At 43.2% G+C, this 21,158-nt stretch overlaps 1 protein-coding gene across 2 annotated transcripts in view; it reads right to left on the bottom strand.

Moving 5' to 3' along the window:
* The window catches only part of PTPRE (protein tyrosine phosphatase receptor type E), a 192,559-nt gene that overhangs the window by 157,466 nt on the left and 13,935 nt on the right, over positions 1-21,158 (bottom strand). Inside the window, exon 1 of one of the 2 annotated variants that reach the window (XM_077258390.1) lies at positions 2,887-2,933. The exons of the other annotated variant lie outside the window; for it this stretch is intronic. Within the exon in view, the coding sequence (XP_077114505.1) occupies positions 2,887-2,898 (12 nt within the window). The 5' untranslated portion in view covers positions 2,899-2,933. Of the gene's footprint in view, positions 1-2,886; positions 2,934-21,158 lie in introns of those variants that run through there. 2 annotated transcript variants of the gene reach the window in all.

The raw sequence follows: 21,158 nt of genomic DNA, 5'->3' as shown, positions 1-21,158 counted from the left end.
AACACCTCTATATACAGTAGATAACACAGGATCCACCATTCACAATAGGTGATGTCACAGCTCACCTCCTCCTCCTGTACAATGACTGATAACACCTCTATATACAGTGGATAACACAGGATCCACCATTCACAATAGATGATGTCACAGCTCCCCTCCTCCTCCTCCTGTACAATGACTGATAACACCTCTATATACAGTAGATAACACAGGATCCACCATTCACAATAGGTGATGTCACAGCTCACCTCCTCCTGTACAATGACTAATAACACCTCTATATACAGTAGATATTACAGGATCCACCATTCACAATAGGTGATGTAACAGCTCACCTCCTCCTACTGTACAATGACTGATAACACCTCTATATACAGTAGATAACACAGGATCCACCATTCACAATAGGTGATGTCACAGCTCACCTCCTCCTCCTGTACAATGACTGATAACACCTCTATATACAGTGGATAACACAGGATCCACCATTCACAATAGATGATGTCACAGCTCCCCTCCTCCTCCTCCTGTACAATGACTGATAACACCTCTATATACAGTAGATAACACAGGATCCACCATTCACAATAGATGATGTCACAGCTCCCCTCCTCCTCCTCCTGTACAATGACTGATAACACCTCTATATTCAGTAGGTAACACAGGATTCACCATTCACAATAGGTGATGTCACAGCTCACCTCCTCCTCCTCCTGTACAATGACTGATAACATCTCTATATACAGTAGATAACACAGGATCCACCATTCACAATAGGTGGTATCACAGCTCACCTCCTCCTCCTGTACAATGACTGATAACATCTCTATATACAGTAGATAACACAGGATCCACCATTCACAATAGATGATGTCACAGCTCCCCTCCTCCTCCTCCTGTACAATGACTGATAACACCTCTATATACAGTAGATAACACAGGATCCACCATTCACAATAGGTGATGTCACAGCTCACCTCCTCCTCCTGTACAATGACTGATAACATCTCTATATACAGTAGATAACACAGGATCCACCATTCACAATAGATGATGTCACAGCTCCCCTCCTCCTCCTCCTGTACAATGACTGATAACACCTCTATATACAGTAGATAACACAGGATCCACCATTCACAATAGGTGATGTCACAGCTCACCTCCTCCTCCTGTACAATGACTGATAACACCTCTATATACAGTAGATAACACAGGATCCACCATTCACAATAGGTGATGTCACAGCTCACCTCATCCACTAGAACCAGAATTGTAAGCCTGATGTTATGCCTAGTGGCCAATTTTGAAACTGCGAGGTTTCAGAACTTATTGTGTATAATACATTATATATATATATATATATATATATATATATATATATATATATATATATATATATATATATACTGTATATATATATCCGGTAAATACTCTTTTAAATATATTTATGTAACATAAAATCCTAATTTGATTAATAGATCATCTTCTGATGACACATTCCTTTAGGCACATGAGCAGTTATGGCAGCATAAGTCTTCCCCGTCAGTTTGTACTTTGCAGGACCTGTTAATGTTTACAAGCAGGCGGCACATTAAATGCGGGTAATAGCCCGTCTGTGCATTCATTCTCCATGCTGATGCTCAGGCACGACCCGCTAGCTATAAAATACCGCCATGCCTTTTAATGGCAGATCTCGGTACACTACCATGTAGAGCACATGAATGAAGGGTGACCAGAAGTCAAAATGTTTATTCTAATATTTTAATGTCTATTTGATGTTGGATTCTTTGAAGTTTCTGGTAGAGGGACGAGAGGCTTTGAAGACGGCGTTTTGTATGAAGTCCTTCCCATAGGACAGCTTTTGTTCGGAGCAGACATAAAAAGCTTTGCTTTCAGTGTATTTCGGTAAGAATACAACAAGATAAGCGGAAAAGCGGTTTCATCCCATACATAATGCCGCCGCCTTTGCAGCAAAACACGACCAAAAAAAAAAAGATAGAATATTGAATGTTTCAAAGTGTGACCCATTCCGGGAGATTTGCAGCATCCAAAAGCGGCTTTTGCTTTAATTCTAATCATTTTTGAGGACAGATAGGTTTCTTCTCACTTAATCTTCAGAACCCAGGAGTATCAAGCTACAGGTCAATAAAACTGTAGGTCTCCTTAAGACTCACATGCTTGGATGTCTCACCAGGAATGAAAATTATTTTCGGAATATCTGTTTCCAAAGGTTTGGTCACATCATGTTTGAATCTTCCATACATTAGAATTTCCAGCATTCGTTGGCCCCCCACAACAAGATCGTAGGGAGCCAATTGGCCTGTCGAGAGCCTCATGGCAGCCCTTTTAGCCCTCATATAAAACTGGTCTTTATAAGAGATTAATTTTGTTGTACGGCAGTGTGTATAGAACAAGCGATAATACAACTGCAGGTTCAAGTGAAAGGAAGTTAAAAAATATATCAATAATAATAAATAATAAATAAAATAAAAATTATAAGTATTTAAAAAATATATATAAAAGTTTTATCACCCGTCTTTTCATACTTCAAAGATGAAGAAATAAAAAAAAACATATTTGGTATTACCAATTCTGTATACCTCAGATCTATCAAAGTTTATCAAATGTTTAAACGCCAGAATTGCCCTTTTTTCAGTCTTTTTGATGCCCAAATATAATAAAGAGCAAGCAAAATGTTTTGTATACCCCAAAATGGTAGCAATAAAAATGTCACAATCCCCCCCCAAAAACACTCTTGAAGGAAAAATAAAAATGTTACAGATCTCGGAAAATGGCAACAGAAATTTTAAGTTCTACTTTTTTTTTGTAACCGCTAAACTAGAAATAAAAACCTTAGAAGTTTGATATCGCTGTAATCATACTGACCTGAAGAATCATGTTACCAGGTCATTTTCACAGCATTGTGAATGCTGTAAGAAAAAAAAAAAAAAAAAAAACAATTTAGGAATTAATTTTTTTCACCATTTTACCGCATTTTGATTTTTTTCCTGCTGTTTTCCATTACATTATGTGGGAAAATAAATAGTGGCATTAAAAATTACAACTAGAGGTAAAAAAAAAAATAAAAAAAAAAATGCAACAATGGAAATTGGCTGTGACGGTCGAGGTCACAAGCAAGGAAGACAGGGTAATCTGTGTAACTCCGCCCCTACCACTCATTGGCCACTTTTTGACACAGTGTACACAGGAAGCCGCCTATCGGCGGTGTGGGCGGGGTTATACATGGCTGAGCATACATGGCTGAGCATTCATAGCACTGCTAAATCTACAGCAGAGAAAACAGGGATTTCCATTAAAACTGCGCCAAGAATTCAAGTAAATGACATATCGCTGTAATCAGGGTCTCTGTCCCTACATCATGGTGCTCTCAGATTCCATGGCAAAAAAAAAAATCTTCAGACAGGTTCACTATAATTCTGCATGTCACGGATGACCAGTATCATGTAAACCTTCACTAGATATTCACATTTTTCTACGTCACAATTATTGGACATGTTCCGGACTTTACCGGATTATGGATTCTTTTCATTATGGAGACGAGGCGACTTAATGTTTCATCTAATTGATGGTAATGTTACTACTCGTCCCTTCAGCAGCTAATTTATCTTGTCTGTAGAAATATTGGTAGATCTCCCCAAAGCTCTTCACTTTCCCAGGAGACGGCGCATGAAAGGCTTTTATTCTGGTCTGAGGCAGAAAAGACAAACTCCGCATAGAACAGTGCCACATTCACTTTTCCTAATTACAAGCACAACTCGTTAGATAGGAACGTCTGCGATGGATGAAGCTCCCATGCCCCTGCCGAAGAGGCTGATCGTGCTTGTTATTTTGATAGGAGCGATGAGATCAGTGGCTGCCGGGGACATCTGGTGCCGCTTATCACCCGACTTACAAACCACAGAGGGTTTGCCCTGATATTGGTTCTTTTGACTTGACCCCAAAAGGAGGTGCTAGAAATCAATAACTAAAGAAAGAAACACCTGTTTAATGAATTAGCAGACTGTCTACTAAGTGCCCAAATTATATAATTCAATAATAAATGATACCGCCAAACAGTGCCAGGATAATATTACCCCATGCTTCTCAAATAACTAGGCCATACAGTACAGACATAATACCGCAATACGCTGCCTACATTAAAGTGTTCAAATTATATAATCCAATAATAAATGATACCGCCAAACAGTGCCAGGATAATATTACCCCATGCTTCTCAAATAACTAGGCCATACAGTACAGACATAATACCGCAATACGCTGCCTACATTAAAGTGTTCAAATTATATAATCCAATAATAAATGATACCGCCAAACAGTGCCAGGATAATATTACCCCATGCTTCTCAAATAACTAGGCCATACAGTACAGACACAATACCGCAATACGCTGCCTACATTAAAGTGTTCAAATTATATATACCTCCATACAGTGGCAGGATAAAATTACTATATGCTTCTCCTATAACTCGACCATATAGTGAAGAAACAACAGCACAATACACTGTTTACAGTGAACTGATAGACTGTCTTCAAATGATAAAATCCATTTTAATCAATAATACCGTTATACAGTGCTCTATTAATCCTGCATTTAGAAAACTTGAATTTGGAAAAGTGCATGATCCCTACAATGACGCAAGGTGGTGTCAGCGTCCTTATGTGGGGCTGCATGAGCGCTGCCTGTATTGGGGTCTAGATTTTATTGATGGTATGAATATTCTATATTGAAAGAGAAGATGGTATCATCACTCCGAGCTCTTGGTAGACGTGCACTGTATCCAACAAGACATTGATCCAAAACACACACTTGTCGCATTTTCCAAAGTGGGTGTACTCCTTTATACTGAGCACTGTATATATATGTATATGTATATATATATATATATATATATATATATATATATATATATTGCACAAAAAATAAAGGGAACACTTAAACAACAGACTATAACTCCAAGTAAATCAAACTTCTGTGAAATCAAACTGTCCACTTAGGAAGTAACACTGGATGACAATCAATTTCACATGCTGTTGTGCAAATGGAATAGACAACAGATGGAAATTATTGGCAATTATCAAGACACCCTCAATAAAGGAGTGGTTCTGCAGGTGGAGACCACAGACCACATCTCAGTACCAATGCTTTCTGGCTGATGTTTTGGTCACTTTTGAATGTTGGTTGTGCTTTCACACTCGTGGTAGACTAAGATGGACTCTACAACCTACACAAGTGGCTCAGGTAGTGCAGCTCATCCAGGATGGCACATCAATGCGAGCTGTGGCAAGAAGGTTTGCTATGTCTGTCAGCGTAGTGTCCAGAGGCTGGAGGCGCTACCAGGAGACAGGCCAGTACACCAGGAGACGTGGAGGGGGTTGTAGGAGGGCAACAACCTCAGCCTTTGTGCAAGGAGGAACAGGAAGAGCACTGCCAGAGCCCTGGTTCACACTGAGCACATGTGACAGATGTGACAGAGTCTGGAGATATTAGGAGAAGGAGAACAATAGGAGACAATAGGTATTTTAGCAAATAGAAAATACTTTATTAAATAGTATATAATTTACACGCTTAGTAGCATGTTGTGAAATTGGATTCTGGGCTCCCCCGGTGGCCACTTGTGGAATTGTACTTGTGTGCATCATCCCCTCTGTTCACCTGCTCCTATCAGGATGTGGGAGTCGCTATATAACCTTGCTCCTCTGTCAGTTTCATGCCGGTCAACAATGTAATCAGAAGCCTTTCTGTGCATGTTCCTGCTACTAGACAACTCCCAGCTAAGTTGGACTTTTGTCCTTGTGTGTTTTTGCATTTTGTTCCTGTTCACAGCTGCTGTTTCGTTACTGTGTCTGGAAAGCTCTTGTGAGCGGAAATTGCCACTCTGGTGTTATGAGTTAATGCTAGAGTCTTAAAGTAATTTCTGGATGGTGTTTTGATAGGGTTTTCTGCTGACCATGAAAGTGCCCTTTCTGTCTTCTTGCTATCTAGTAAGCGGACCTCGATTTTTGCTAAACCTATTTTCATACTACGTTTGTCATTTCATCTAAAATCACCGCCAATATATGTGGGGGCCTCTGTCTGCCTTTTGGGAAAATTTCTCTAGAGGTGAGCCAGGACTGTCTTTTCCTCTGCTAGGATTAGGTAGTTCTCCGGCTGGCGCTGGGCATCTAGGGATAAAAAAACGTAGGCATGCTACCCGGCCACTTCTAGTTGTGCGGCAGGTTTAGTTCATGGTCAGTATAGTTTCCATCTTCCAAGAGCTAGTTCTCATATATGCTGGGCTATGTTCTCTCGCCATTGAGAATCATGACAGTTTGACCGGACCAAAAAAAAAAAAGGGTTAAATTACTGGCTGAGAAAGGAGAGAAAAAAGAAGTCTGCTACAATTTTTTTTTTTTTTTTTTTTCCTCTAGTTCTGAGTGTGCTCTTAATTGAATCACTTGCTAGTCTGCCTATACTGCAGCCTTCCTCTCTTTCTCTCCTTCTTATCCTTGAATGGCTCTGTGTTCACCTGTTTCAAATGGATCTTCAGAGTGTAGCTACAGGTTTGAATAATCTCGCCACAGAGGTACAAAATTTGCAAGATTTTGTTGTTCATGCACCTATGTCTGAGCCTAGAATTCCTTTGCCTGAATTCTTCTCGGGGAATAGATCTCACTTTCAAAATTTTAAAAATAATTGCAAATTGTTTTTGTCCCTGAAGTCTCGCTCTGCCGGAGACCCTGCACAGCAGGTCAGGATTGTAATTTCCTTGCTCCGGGGCGACCCTCAAGACTGGGCTTTTGCATTGGCACCAGGGGATCCTGCGTTGCTCAATGTGGATGCGTTTTTTCTGGCCTTGGGGTTGCTTTATGAGGAACCTCATTTAGAGCTTCAGGCGGAAAAGGCCTTGATGTCCTTGTCTCAGGGGCAAGATGAAGCTGAAATATACTGCCAAAAATTCCGCAAATGGTCTGTGCTTACTCAGTGGAATGAGTGCGCCCTGGCGGCGATTTTCAGAGAAGGTCTCTCTGATGCCATTAAGGATGTTATGGTGGGGTTCCCTGTGCCTGCGAGTCTGAATGAGTCCATGACGATGGCTATTCAGATCGATAGGCGTCTGCGGGAGCGCAAACCTGTGCACCATTTGGCGGTGTCTACTGAGAAAACGCCAGAAAATATGCAATGTGATAGAATTCTGTCCAGAAGCGAGCGGCAGAATTTTAGACGAAAAAATGGGTTGTGCTTCTATTGTGGTGATTCAACTCATGTTATATCAGCATGCTTTAAGCGTACTAAGAAGCCTGACAAGTCTGTTTCAATTAGCACTTTACAGTCTAAGTTTATTCTATCTGTGACCCTGATTTGTTCTTTGTCATCTATTACCGCGGACGCCTATGTCGACTCTGGCGCTGCTTTGAGTCTTATGGATTGGTCCTTTGCCAAACGCTGTGGGTATGATTTGGAGCCATTGGAGGCTCCGATACCTCTGAAAGGGATTGACTCCACCCCATTGGCTAGTAATAAACCACAATACTGGACACAAGTGACTATGCGTGTTAATCCGGATCACCAGGAGGTTATTCGCTTTCTGGTGCTGTATAATCTACATGATGTTTTGGTGCTGGGATTGCCATGGCTGCAATCTCATAACCCAGTCCTCGACTGGAGAGCTATGTCTGTGTTAAGCTGGGGATGTAAAGGAACTCATGGGGACGTACCTGTGGTTTCCATTTCATCATCTATTCCCTCTGAGATTCCTGAATTCTTGTCTGACTTTCGTGACGTTTTTGAAGAACCCAAGGTTGGTTCACTACCTCCGCACCGGGAGTGCGATTGTGCCATAGACTTGATTCCGGGTAGTAAATACCCTAAGGGTCGTTTATTTAATCTGTCTGTGCCTGAACACGCGGCTATGCGAGAATATATAAAGGAGTCCTTGGAAAAGGGACATATTCGTCCTTCGTCATCTCCCTTAGGAGCCGGTTTTTTCTTTGTGTCTAAGAAAGACGGCTCTTTGAGGCCGTGTATTGATTATCGACTTTTGAATAAAATCACGGTTAAATATCAATATCCGTTACCACTGCTTACTGATTTGTTTGCTCGTATAAAGGGGGCCAAGTGGTTCTCTAAGATTGATCTCCGTGGGGCGTATAATTTGGTGCGAATCAAGCAGGGGGATGAGTGGAAAACCGCATTTAATACGCCCGAGGGCCATTTTGAGTATTTGGTGATGCCTTTTGGTCTTTCAAATGCCCCTTCAGTCTTCCAGTCCTTTATGCATGACATTTTCCGCGATTATTTGGACAAATTTATGATTGTGTATCTGGATGATATTCTGATTTTTTCGGATGACTGGGACTCTCATGTCCAGCAGGTCAGGAGGGTTTTTCAGGTTTTGCGGTCTAATTCCTTGTGTGTGAAGGGTTCTAAGTGTGTTTTTGGGGTTCAAAAGATTTCCTTCTTGGGATACATTTTTTCCCCCTCTTCCATCGAGATGGATCCTGTCAAGGTTCAGGCTATTGGTGATTGGACGCAACCCTCTTCTCTTAAGAGTCTTCAGAAATTTTTGGGCTTTGCTAACTTTTATCGTCGATTTATTGCTGGTTTTTCTGATGTTGTAAAACCATTGACTGATTTGACTAAGAAGGGTGCTGATGTTGCTGATTGGTCCCCTGATGCTGTGGAGGCCTTTCGGGAGCTCAAGCGCCGCTTTTCTTCCGCCCCAGTGTTGCGTCAGCCTGATGTTGCTCTTCCTTTTCAGGTTGAGGTCGACGCTTCTGAAATCGGAGCTGGGGCGGTGTTGTCGCAGAGAAGTTCCGACTGCTCCGTGATGAGACCTTGTGCTTTTTTTTCCCGTAAATTTTCGCCCGCCGAGCGGAATTATGATATTGGGAATCGGGAGCTTTTGGCCATGAAGTGGGCTTTTGAGGAGTGGCGTCACTGGCTTGAGGGGGCCAGACATCAGGTGGTGGTATTGAGACTGACCACAAAAATTTAATTTACCTTGAGTCTGCCAGGCGCCTGAATCCTAGACAGGCGCGCTGGTCGTTGTTTTTCTCTCGGTTTAATTTTGTGGTGTCTTACCTACCGGGTTCTAAGAATGTTAAGGCGGATGCCCTTTCTAGGAGTTTTGAGCCTGACTCCCCTGGTAATTCTGAGCCCACAGGTATCCTTAAAGATGGAGTGATATTGTCTGCCGTTTCTCCAGACCTGCGGCGGGCCTTGCAGGAGTTTCAGGCGGATAGACCTGATCGTTGCCCACCTGGTAGACTGTTTGTTCCTGATGATTGGACCAGTAGAGTCATCTCTGAGGTTCATTCTTCTGCGTTGGCAGGTCATCCTGGAATCTTTGGTACCAGGGATTTGGTGGCAAGGTCCTTCTGGTGGCCTTCCCTGTCACGAGATGTGCGAGGCTTTGTGCAGTCTTGTGACGTTTGTGCTCGGGCCAAGCCTTGTTGTTCTCGGGCTAGTGGATTGTTGTTACCCTTGCCTATCCCGAAGAGGCCTTGGACGCACATCTCGATGGATTTTATTTCGGATTTGCCTGTTTCTCATAAGATGTCTGTCATCTGGGTGGTGTGTGACCGTTTCTCTAAGATGGTCCATCTGGTTCCCTTGCCTAAGTTGCCTTCTTCTTCCGAGTTGGTTCCTCTGTTTTTTCAAAATGTTGTTCGTTTGCATGGTATTCCGGAGAATATCGTTTCTGACAGAGGGACCCAATTCGTGTCTAGATTTTGGCGGGCATTCTGTGCTAGGATGGGCATAGATTTGTCTTTTTCGTCTGCTTTCCATCCTCAGACTAATGGCCAGACCGAGCGGACTAATCAGACCTTGGAGACATATTTGAGGTGTTTTGTGTCTGCGGATCAGGATGATTGGGTTGCTTTTTTGCCTTTGGCGGAGTTCGCCCTCAATAATCGGGCCAGCTCTGCCACCTTGGTGTCCCCGTTTTTCTGTAATTCGGGGTTTCATCCTCGATTTTCCTCCGGTCAAGTGGAATCTTCGGATTGTCCTGGAGTGGATGCTGTGGTGGAGAGGTTGCATCAGATTTGGGGGCAGGTGGTGGACAATTTGAAGTTGTCCCAGGAGAAGACTCAGCTTTTTGCCAACCGCCGTCGTCGTGTTGGTCCTCGGCTTTGTGTTGGGGACTTGGTGTGGTTGTCTTCTCGTTTTGTCCCTATGAGGGTTTCTTCTCCTAAGTTTAAGCCTCGGTTCATCGGCCCGTACAAGATATTGGAGATTCTTAACCCTGTGTCCTTCCGTTTGGACCTCCCTGCATCCTTTTCGATTCATAATGTTTTTCATCGGTCATTGTTGCGCAGGTATGAGGTACCGGCTGTGCCTTCCGTTGAGCCTCCTGCTCCGGTGTTGGTTGAGGGTGAGTTGGAGTACGTTGTGGAAAAGATCTTGGACTCTCGTGTTTCCAGACGGAAACTCCAGTATCTGGTCAAATGGAAGGGATACGGTCAGGAGGATAATTCTTGGGTCACTGCCTCTGATGTTCATGCCTCCGATCTTGTCCGTGCCTTTCATAGGGCTCATCCTGATCGCCCTGGTGGTTCTGGTGAGGGTTCGGTGCCCCCTCCTTGAGGGGGGGGTACTGTTGTGAAATTGGATTCTGGGCTCCCCCGGTGGCCACTTGTGGAATTGTACTTGTGTGCATCATCCCCTCTGTTCACCTGCTCCTATCAGGATGTGGGAGTCGCTATATAACCTTGCTCCTCTGTCAGTTTCATGCCGGTCAACAATGTAATCAGAAGCCTTTCTGTGCATGTTCCTGCTACTAGACAACTCCCAGCTAAGTTGGACTTTTGTCCTTGTGTGTTTTTGCATTTTGTTCCTGTTCACAGCTGCTGTTTCGTTACTGTGTCTGGAAAGCTCTTGTGAGCGGAAATTGCCACTCTGGTGTTATGAGTTAATGCTAGAGTCTTAAAGTAATTTCTGGATGGTGTTTTGATAGGGTTTTCTGCTGACCATGAAAGTGCCCTTTCTGTCTTCTTGCTATCTAGTAAGCGGACCTCGATTTTTGCTAAACCTATTTTCATACTACGTTTGTCATTTCATCTAAAATCACCGCCAATATATGTGGGGGCCTCTGTCTGCCTTTTGGGAAAATTTCTCTAGAGGTGAGCCAGGACTGTCTTTTCCTCTGCTAGGATTAGGTAGTTCTCCGGCTGGCGCTGGGCATCTAGGGATAAAAAAACGTAGGCATGCTACCCGGCCACTTCTAGTTGTGCGGCAGGTTTAGTTCATGGTCAGTATAGTTTCCATCTTCCAAGAGCTAGTTCTCATATATGCTGGGCTATGTTCTCTCGCCATTGAGAATCATGACAGTAGCAGAAATATACATAGAAGCATACGAAAGGTGAATACAGTGCTCAAGGAGGTTAAAAGAGAGTGGAATACAACCCACCGGTGTGCGCTGTGAACGGAGACTACTACATGAATTGACCATATGTATGGTCCGCTGCTATGAAATGCAAATTTACCTATGATGACAATAAGACGCCATGTGGCATAAAGATAAAGAGGTACAAATTGCAGCGCTTACCAGTAGAGAGCTCCGAAGCAGGGCACACCGGATGGGGTCCACAAAAACGCCCCGACGCGCGTTTCGCCCGCAAGAAGATGGCTGTATCAAGGGGAGAACTGGAGAGTCTGGAGATACCATGGAGAGTGATCTGCTGCCTGCAACATCCTTCAGCATGACCAGTTTGGCAGTGGGTCAGTAATGGTGTGGGGTGGCATTTCTTTGGAGGGTCACACAGCCCTCCATGTGCTTGTCAGAGGTAGCCTGACTGCCATTAGGTACCGAGATGAGATGCTCAGACCCCTTGTGAGACCATATGCTGGTGCGGTTGGCCCTAGGTTCCACCTAATGCAGGACGATGCCAGACCTCATGTGGCGGCTGGAGTGTGTCAGCAGTTCCTGCAAGATGAAGGCATTGAAGCTATGGACTGGCCCGCCCTTTCCCCAGACCTGAATCCTATTGAACACATCTGGGACATCATGTCTCGCACCATCCACCAACGTCACGTTGCATCACAGACTGTCCAGGAGTTGGAGGATGCTTTAGTCCAGGTCTGGGAGGAGATTTCTCAGGAGACCATCTGCCGCCTCATCAGGAGCATGCCCAGGCATTGTAGGGAGATTATACAGGCACGTGGAGGCCACACACACTACTGGGCATCATTTCCTTGTCATGAGGCATTTCCACTGAAGTTGGATCAGCCTGTAACTTCATTTTCCACTTTGATTCTGAGCATCATTCCAATTCCAGACCTCCTTGGGATATTTATTTTGATTTATGTTGATAGTTTTTAGGTTGTATTGTTCTCAAAACATTCCACTGTGTAATGAATAAAGATTTACAACTGGAATAATTAATTCAGGGATATCTATCTAGAATGTGGGATTTTAGTGTTCCCTTTATTTTTTTGAGCAGTGTATATATACTGTGCATGTGTGTATATATATATATATATATATATATATATATATATATATATATATATATATATATATATATAATGCTGAGCTAATACTGTAATACATTATACAATTAATACTGCTATTCAGTCTGAAGAGTTGCTAAAGCCATACTGTGTCAAGCTTGATCACCATACAGTAACCTAATATTGCTGCCATACAGTGCTGAACAAAAATGCTGCTATATAGTGTCGAGATAACACTTAAATAGATTATACAATGAATGCTGCTATTCAGTCTGAAGAGTTGGTCATGCCATACAGTGTCAAACAATATCACCTTACGATAACTTAATAATACTGCCATGCAGTGCTGATATAATAATGAAAAATGCTGCCATATACTGTTGAGATAATACTGAAAAACATTATACAATGAATACTGCTATTCAGTCTAAAGAGTTAGTAATGCCATACAGTGCCAAGCAATATCACCATACAGAAACCTAATAATACTGCAATACAGTGCTGATATAAAAACGAAAAATAATGTCATATAGTGTCAATATAATGCTGAAATACATTACACAGTGAATACTGCTATTCAGTATGAAGAGACGCTATGCCATCCAGTGTCAATAATAATGCTAATACTGCCACACAGTGCTGACATAACACAAAATACTGCCATACACTGCCCATATAATCTGGTTCTAGCACTATCTTATAGAGATAAGTGCCCGGGTGGTTTTGGTGCCTCCTATAACATAACACTGCCTCTCAGTAATGATATCAGATGCCACATTGAATTTCGCTGCCTTTTTCTCCTGGTATAACCGTCAGTGTTATTTTACGGCACAGATCTATAAACCACCTGAACACTTTGCCGCCTCCTCATCGTCCACATCAGTTCTGAAAGGTCATGGAGTCATTTCCACGTGGCGTCCGATCGGGGAGGCCATAATGATGCACGCGCTCGGGCCGGACGCGCTGATGTGGTTTCATTAAGTTATATCCATGCGAGTGACGTGTGAACCTCGGAGACTTTTGCACCTCTCGACATCTCCACGGCAACAGAATCCTCTGATTTAATTGAAAATGTAACGTTATCTCCACGGTGATAAGCAGCGTACACAGTACGGTAACAGGATCCCAATAATCTGCTTTCATGTCCACTTACAGCGCAGTTACCTCTGATAAAACGCTGCAGCAAAAAATATTACATCTCCATTCAATTTTTTTATATTATGTTTCTTAAAGGGGTTGTCCACAACTATAAAACTGATGACTAATACTTGGGATGTTATCAAGATCAGATCGGTGGAGGTCCAACACCCGGGACCCGCAACGATTGGCTGTCAGCTCATTCCAGAGTGTACGGTGACGGTACAGCACAGCCCCATACACCGTATAGTGGCCATTCTCGGTACTACAGCTCAGCTTCCATAAAAATAAATATGATCTGAACTGTAGTACCTAAGAACGGCCACTACACAGTATGTGGCGCTATGGTATTTACACTGGGTGAACTGGGTGTCGGATCCCTAATGCTCTATTACTAGTTACTTATACTGAGGATAGCTCATTAACCCCTTCCCGACCTTTGACGCCACATAGGCGTCATGAAAGTCGGTGCCAATCCGACCCATGACGCCTATGTGGCGTCATGGAATGATCGCATCCCTGCAGATCGGGTGAAAGGGTTAACTCCTATTTCACCCGATCTGCAGGGAGAGGGGGAGTTGTACTTCAGCCCAGGGGGGGTGGCTTTGCCCCCACGTGGCTACGATCGCTCTGATTGGCTGTTGAAAGTGCAACAGCCAATCAGAGCAATTTGCAATATTTCACCTATGAAAATGGTGAAATATTGCAATCCAGCCATGGCCGATACTGCAATAGCATCTGCCATGGCTGGAAATCATGTTCTGCCCCCCCCCCACGCCCCCGATCTCCTCCCCAGTCCTCCGTTCTGTCCGGTACCCCCCTCCGTCCCCCTGTCCGCTCCCCCGTGCTCCTGTTTGCTCCCCCCCGTCCTCCGATTCCCCCCCCCCTGTGCTCCGATCATACTTACCGAGCCTCCCGAAGTCGGTCCGTCTTCTCCCTGGGTGCCGCCATCTTCCAAAATGGCGGGCGCATGCGCAGTGCGCCCGCCGAATCTGCCGGCCGGCAGATACGTTCCATGTACATTTTGATCACTGTGGTAAACTGTGGTAAACTGCGGACAGTGATCAAAATAAAAAAAATAGTAAATGACCCCCCCTTTATCACCCCCATAGGTAGGGACAATAATAAAATAAAGAAAATATATTTTTTTTCCACTAGGGTTAGGGTTAGAACTAGGGGTAGGGTTAGGGGTAGGGTTAGGGGTAGGGTTAGGGTTAGCATTAGAATTAGGCTATGTGCACACGGTGCGGATTTGGCTGCGGATCCGCAGCGGATTCATAGCAGTGTTCCATCAGGTTTACAGTACCATGTAAACCAATGGAAAACCAAATCCGCTGTGCACATGGTGCGGAAAATACCGCGCGGAAATGCTGCGCTGTATTTTCCGCAGCATGTCAATTCTTTGTGCGGATTTTGCAGCGTTTTACAGCTGTTCCTCAATAGGAATCCGCAGGTGAAATCCGCATAAAAAAACACTGGAAATCCGCGGTAAATCCACAGGTAAAACGCAGTGCCTTTTACCTGCGGATTTTTCAAAAATGGTGCGGAAAAATCTCACACGAATCCGCAACGTGGGCACATAGCCTTAGGGTTAGGGTTGGAATTAGGGCTAGGGTTGGAAATAGGATTAAGAATAGGCTTGTGGTTAGGGTTAGGGGTGTGTTGGGGTTAAAGTTGTGGTTAGGGTTGGGATTAGGGTTAGGGTTGGGATTAGGGTTAGGGTTGTGGTTAGGGGTGTGTTGGGGTTGGGTTGTGATTAGGGTTATGGCTAGAGTTGGGATTAGGGTTAGGGGTGTGTTGGGGTTAGGGTTGGGATTAGGGTTAGGGGTGTGTTGGGGTTAGTGTTGGAGTTAGAATTGAGGGGTTTCCACTGTTTAGGCACATCAGGGGTCTCCAAACGCAACGTGGCACCACCATTGATTCCAGCCAATCTTGCGTTCAAAAAGTCAAATGGTGCTCCCTCCCTTCCGAGCCCCGACGTGTGCCCAAACAGTGCTTTACCCCCACATATGGGGTACCAGCATACTCAGGACAAACTGGGCAACAATTATTGAGGTCCAATTTCTCCTGTTACCCTTGCGAAAATAAAACATTGCTTGCTAAAACATAATTTTAGAGGAATGAAAAATGATTTTTTATTTTCACGGCTCTGCGTTATAAACTTCTGTGAAGCACTTGGGGGTTCAAAGTGCTCACTATACATCTAGATAAGTTCCTTGGGGGGGTCTAGTTTCCAAAATTGGGTCCCTTGTGGGGGTTTCTACCGTTTAGGCACATCAGGGGCTCTGGAAATTGAATGTGACGCACGCAGACCACTCCATCAAAGCCTGCATTTCAAAACGTCACTACCTCCCTTCCGAGCCCCGACTTGTGCCCAAACAGTGGTTTACCCCAACATATAGGGTATCAGCGTACTCAGGAGAAACTGGACAACAACTTTTGGGGTCCAATTTCTCCTGTTACCCTTGGGAAAATAAAAAATTCTGGGCTAAAAATCATTTTTGAGGAAAGAAAAATTATTTTTTATTTTCACGGCTCTGCGGTATAAACTTCTGTGAAGCACTTGGGGGTTCAAAGTGCTCACCATACATCTAGATTAGTTCCTTGGGAGGTCTAGTTTCCAAAATGGGGTCACTTGTGGGGGAGCTCCAATGTTTAGGCACACAGGGGCTCTCCAAACGCGACATGGTGTCCGCCAACGATTGGAGCTAATTTTCCATTCAAAAAGTCAAATGGCGCTCCTTCCCTTCCGAGCCTTACCGTGCACTCAAACAGTGGTTTATCCCCACATATGAGGCATCGGCGTACTCGGGAGAAATTGCCCAACAAATTTTAGGATCCATTTTATCCTGTTGCCCATGTGAAAATGAAAGAATTGAGGCTAAAATAATTTTTTTTGTGAAAAAAAAGTACTTATTCATTTTTACGGATCAATTTGTGAAGCACCTGGGGGTTTAAAGTGCTCACTATGCTTCTAGATAAGTTCCTTGGGGGGTCTAGTTTCCAAAATGGGGTCATTTGTGGGGAACTCCAATGTTTAGGCACACGGGGGCTCTCCAAACGCGACATGGTGTCCGCTAAAGATTGGAGCCAATTTTTCATTCAAAAAGTCAAATGGCGCTCCTTCCCTTCCGAGCCCTGCCGTGCGCCCAAACAGTGGTTTACCCCCACATATGAGGTATCAGCGTACTCAGGACAAATTGGACAACAATGTCCGTGGTCCAATTTCTCCTTTTACCCTTGGGAAAATAAAAAAATTGTTGCTAAAAGATCATTTTTGTGACTAAAAAGTTAAATGTTCATTTTTTACTTCCATGTTGCTTCTGCTGCTGTGAAACACCTGAAGGGTTAATAAACTTCTTGAATGTGGTTTTGAGCACCTTGAGGGGTGCAGTTTTTAGAATGGTGTCACTTTTGGGTATTTTCAGCCATATAGAACCCTCAAAATGACTTCAAATGTGAGGTGGTCCCTAAAAAAAATGGTTTTGTAAATTTTGTTGTAAAAATGAGAAATCACTGGTCAAATTTTAACCCTTATCACTTCCTAGCAAAAAAAAAATTTGTTTCCAAAATTGTGCTGATGTAAAGTAGACATGTGGGAAACGTTATTTATTAACTATCTTGTGTCACATAACTCTCTGGTTTAACAGAATAAAAATTCAAAATGTGAAAATTGCGAAATTTTCAAAATTTTCGCCAAATTTCCGTTTTTTTTCACAAATAAACTCAGAAATTATCGACCTAAAATTACCACTAACATGAAGCCCAATATGTCACGAAAAAACAGTCTCAGAATCGCTAGGATCCGTTGAAGCGTTCCTGAGTTATTACCTCATAAAGGGACACTGGTCAGAATTGCAAAAAACGGCAAGGTCATTAAGGCCAAAATAGGCTGGGTCATGAAGGGGTTAGTCATGGAAATCCTCTTTAAAGTAAATCTCCAATTTAACAATGGACATAAATTGCCACTTTTTGATCTTATTTTATTCCTTCTTTTATTCGCTTTTTGTTTTTTAAAAATCTATCATTCCGGCCCAGAGATATGGGGCTTTACATTTTGTGCTAATTTTTACGACCTATGGTGTGGCTCCTGGGATCCTCAGGGGCGTGTCTACTGGCTGCTCTGCATAACTTCCCTTTGTGCCACACCCCCTAGGTAAAGACAATACAAATTTGCTTTAAATAAATAGGCCTATATCTCTGGAACCGTATGGTAGATTTAAAAAAAAACAAAAAACAGAATACTCAGTGGAAATAAAATAAGAGCAAAAAAGGGTCACTTTTCTCCTGTTGACAGTTCCTCTTTAAAAGAGTTTTCCAGGAATTTCCATTAGTATCTTATCCTAAAAACCAACTTGTCACTTCACCTGATGTTTCAGCTTATATTTGCATCCCCTTCAAATAACAATTCTGTGATATCTTTACTGAGGACTCTATCTTGTGCTGTCCCTCTGTTATGCCTACTGGACACTTAGGGTTAGGGTTAGCTAAAAAAAACTAAAAGTGCATTTACACCTGCTGACCAATGATTGGCAACATACAAGCTGATCCTTGGCTGCTTATTTACCTGTTTACACCAGAGGATGTGCTGCCGAGAACAACTATGAATTTCAATCACTAAATGAACAAGGGTTTTGCTCCTTCGTCAGGTGTTTCCGGCATATTTGTAGTGGTCAATAGTCGGGAGTAAGTGTTTTAATAAATACTTGTTTCTGATTATGGGCTTGTGTCGACAACTGGGTGTTACCATTGCCTATGTCAATAGGGCATGTCTGTACACATTCTCACCCATCCTGAACATTCTCCATTGACAAGGGTAGTGAAAACACTCAGTGGTCAATTCTTGCATACATCTCCAGGAGGAATAACAGAGGAACAACAGGATGCCGAGTTGTAAGTAAAGGCGCTCCACAATCCTTTGTTATTGGTGAATACTGTATGTGCAGAGGAGTAATGGACACAGCAGCAATGGTGGAGCTCTTATCTCCCAGGCATCACATCATAGTCAGAAGATGCAGGCCTGACACGTCAGATGGAATGAATGAGGAGACCATGAAGCAGTTGTTCTCAGCATATTCCTCTGGGGGACCTTCGTCAGCGCCTCATCTACCAGGCACCCATTAAACTCTGTTGATTCTTACAGCAGAGCCTATAGGAAATTTGGTGCTGCATGGAGTACCTGACACAACAGCATACGGCGCTATTTTTCCCCCTAAATACTGGGACACCAGATAGAGCCCCTATAAGTCAACTGGCGCCATCAGGTGCTTGGTATCTGTGGTGCGCTAGATCCAGAACGCTGTGGAATCCATTATAAACAGAAACTACTTTGTACAGATGAACGGAGCATTACTTTACTGTATACCTCCAAGAAACTTAGGACAGGGCAGTCACATGGACATCGGCAGCAAGAAACTGACTCAGATGCTATTTGTTTGTATGGCAGCATTTTATAAGCATGCTCTGATCTGGGGAAAAGTAATTCTGCAGGATGAGGAGGTGAGCTGTGACATCACCTATCGTGAATGGTGGATCCTGTGTTATCTACTGTATATAGAGGTGTTATCAGTCATTGTACAGGAGGAGGAGGTGAGCTGTGACATCACCTATTGAGAATGGTGGATCCTGTGTTATCTACTGTATATAGAGGAGTTATCAGTCATTGTACAGGAGGAGGTGAGCTGTGATATCATCTATTGAGAATGGTGGATCTTGTGTTATCTACTATATATAGAGGTGTTATCAGTCATTGTACAGGAGGAGGAGGTGAGCTGTGACATCTATTGTGAATGGTGGATCCTGTGTTATCTACTGTATATAGAGGTGTTATCAGTCATTGTACAGGAGGAGGAGGTGAGCTGTGATATCACCTATTGTGAATGGTGGATCCTGTGTTATCTACTGTATATAGAGGTGTTATCAGTCATTGTACAGGAGGAGGAGGTGAGCTGTGACATCACCTATTGTGAATGGTGGATCCTGTGTTATCTACTGTATATAGAGGTGTTATCAGTCATTGTACAGGAGGAGGAGGTGAGCTGTGACATCACCTATTGTGAATGGTGGATCCTGTGTTATCTTCTGTATATAGAGGTGTTATCAGTCATTGTACAGGAGGAGCAGGTGAGCTGTGATATCACCTATTGTGAATGGTGGATCCTGTGTTATCTTCTGTATATAGAGGTGTTATCAGTCATTGTACAGGAGGAGGAGGTGAGCTGTGACATCACCTATTGTGAATGGTGGATCCTGTGTTATCTTCTGTATATAGAGGTGTTATCAGTCATTGTACAGGAGGAGGAGGTGAGCTGTGACATCACCTATTGTGAATGGTGGATCCTGTGTTATCTTCTGTATATAGAGGTGTTATCAGTCATTGTACAGGAGGAGGAGGTGAGCTGTGATATCACCTATTGTGAATGGTGGATCCTGTGTTACCTACTGTATATAGAGGTGTTATCAGTCATTGTACAGGAGGAGGTGAGCTGTGACATCACCTATTGTGAATGGTGGATCCTGTGTTATCTACTATATATAGAGGTGATATCAGTCATTGTACAGGAGGAGGTGAGCTGTGACATCTATTGTGAATGGTGGATCCTGTGTTATCTACTGTATATAGAGGAGTTATCAGTCATTGTACAGGAGGAGGAGGTGAGCTCTGACATCACCTATTGAGAATGGTGGATCTTGTGTTATCTACTATATATAGAGGTGTTATCAGTCATTGTACAGGAGGAGGAGGTGAGCTGTGACATCACCTATTGAGAATGGTGGATCTTGTGTTATCTACTATATATAGAGGTGTTATCAGTCATTGTACAGGAGGGGGAGGAGGTGAGCTGTGACATCACCTATTGTGAATGGTGGATCCTGTGTTATCTACTGTATATAGAGGTGTTATCAGTCATTGTACAGGAGGAGGTGAGCTGTGACATCACATATTTGCATGGAGGATCCTGTGTTATATACTATATATAGAGGAGTTATCAGTCATTGTACAGGAGGAGGAGGAGGTGAGCTGTGACATCACATATTTGCATGGAGGATCCTATGTTATGCGCTGTTATCTGTCTGAGATAATACTGAAAGTACTGCAAGTTCTTCTGTACAGAACAGGAAGTAGTAGGTATAAATTGCAAGATTTATGAATTTCTCGCTTTTATTTTAGCATAGATTGTAATATGAAAAAAAAATAGAAAAATGTTTAAGAGATAAACGTAAGATACAAATCTGATGACACAACAGGTTGTGTTCTGATGACACGTTCCCTTTAATACGCTCTACGCTGCCGTCCAGTGAGTTAAACAAGTAATCGATGAGCTTTATAGCTAATAATTCCTATTATTACAAAGGCGCCCGGGCAGCGCGGGACGTCGTTTCCTCTTTCTTGACTGGAGATTCGCAATATGTTATTTGCCAATTAAGAGTGAGGACACGTAAATAACAAGAGGAAGGAAATGAGAGGAGCCGCTCCTGCAGCTGCGATCCCAGCAGGAAACCTGCACAGACGGCCTCTGATCAGATCCAGAACGCCGTCCTGTGCCGGATCCTTCATGTTTAGCCT

The sequence above is a fragment of the Ranitomeya variabilis genome, chromosome 4 (assembly GCF_051348905.1).
Source record: "Ranitomeya variabilis isolate aRanVar5 chromosome 4, aRanVar5.hap1, whole genome shotgun sequence".
NCBI classification, from domain to species: domain Eukaryota; kingdom Metazoa; phylum Chordata; class Amphibia; order Anura; family Dendrobatidae; genus Ranitomeya; species Ranitomeya variabilis.
This window is presented reverse-complemented; position numbering and strand designations above follow the sequence as displayed.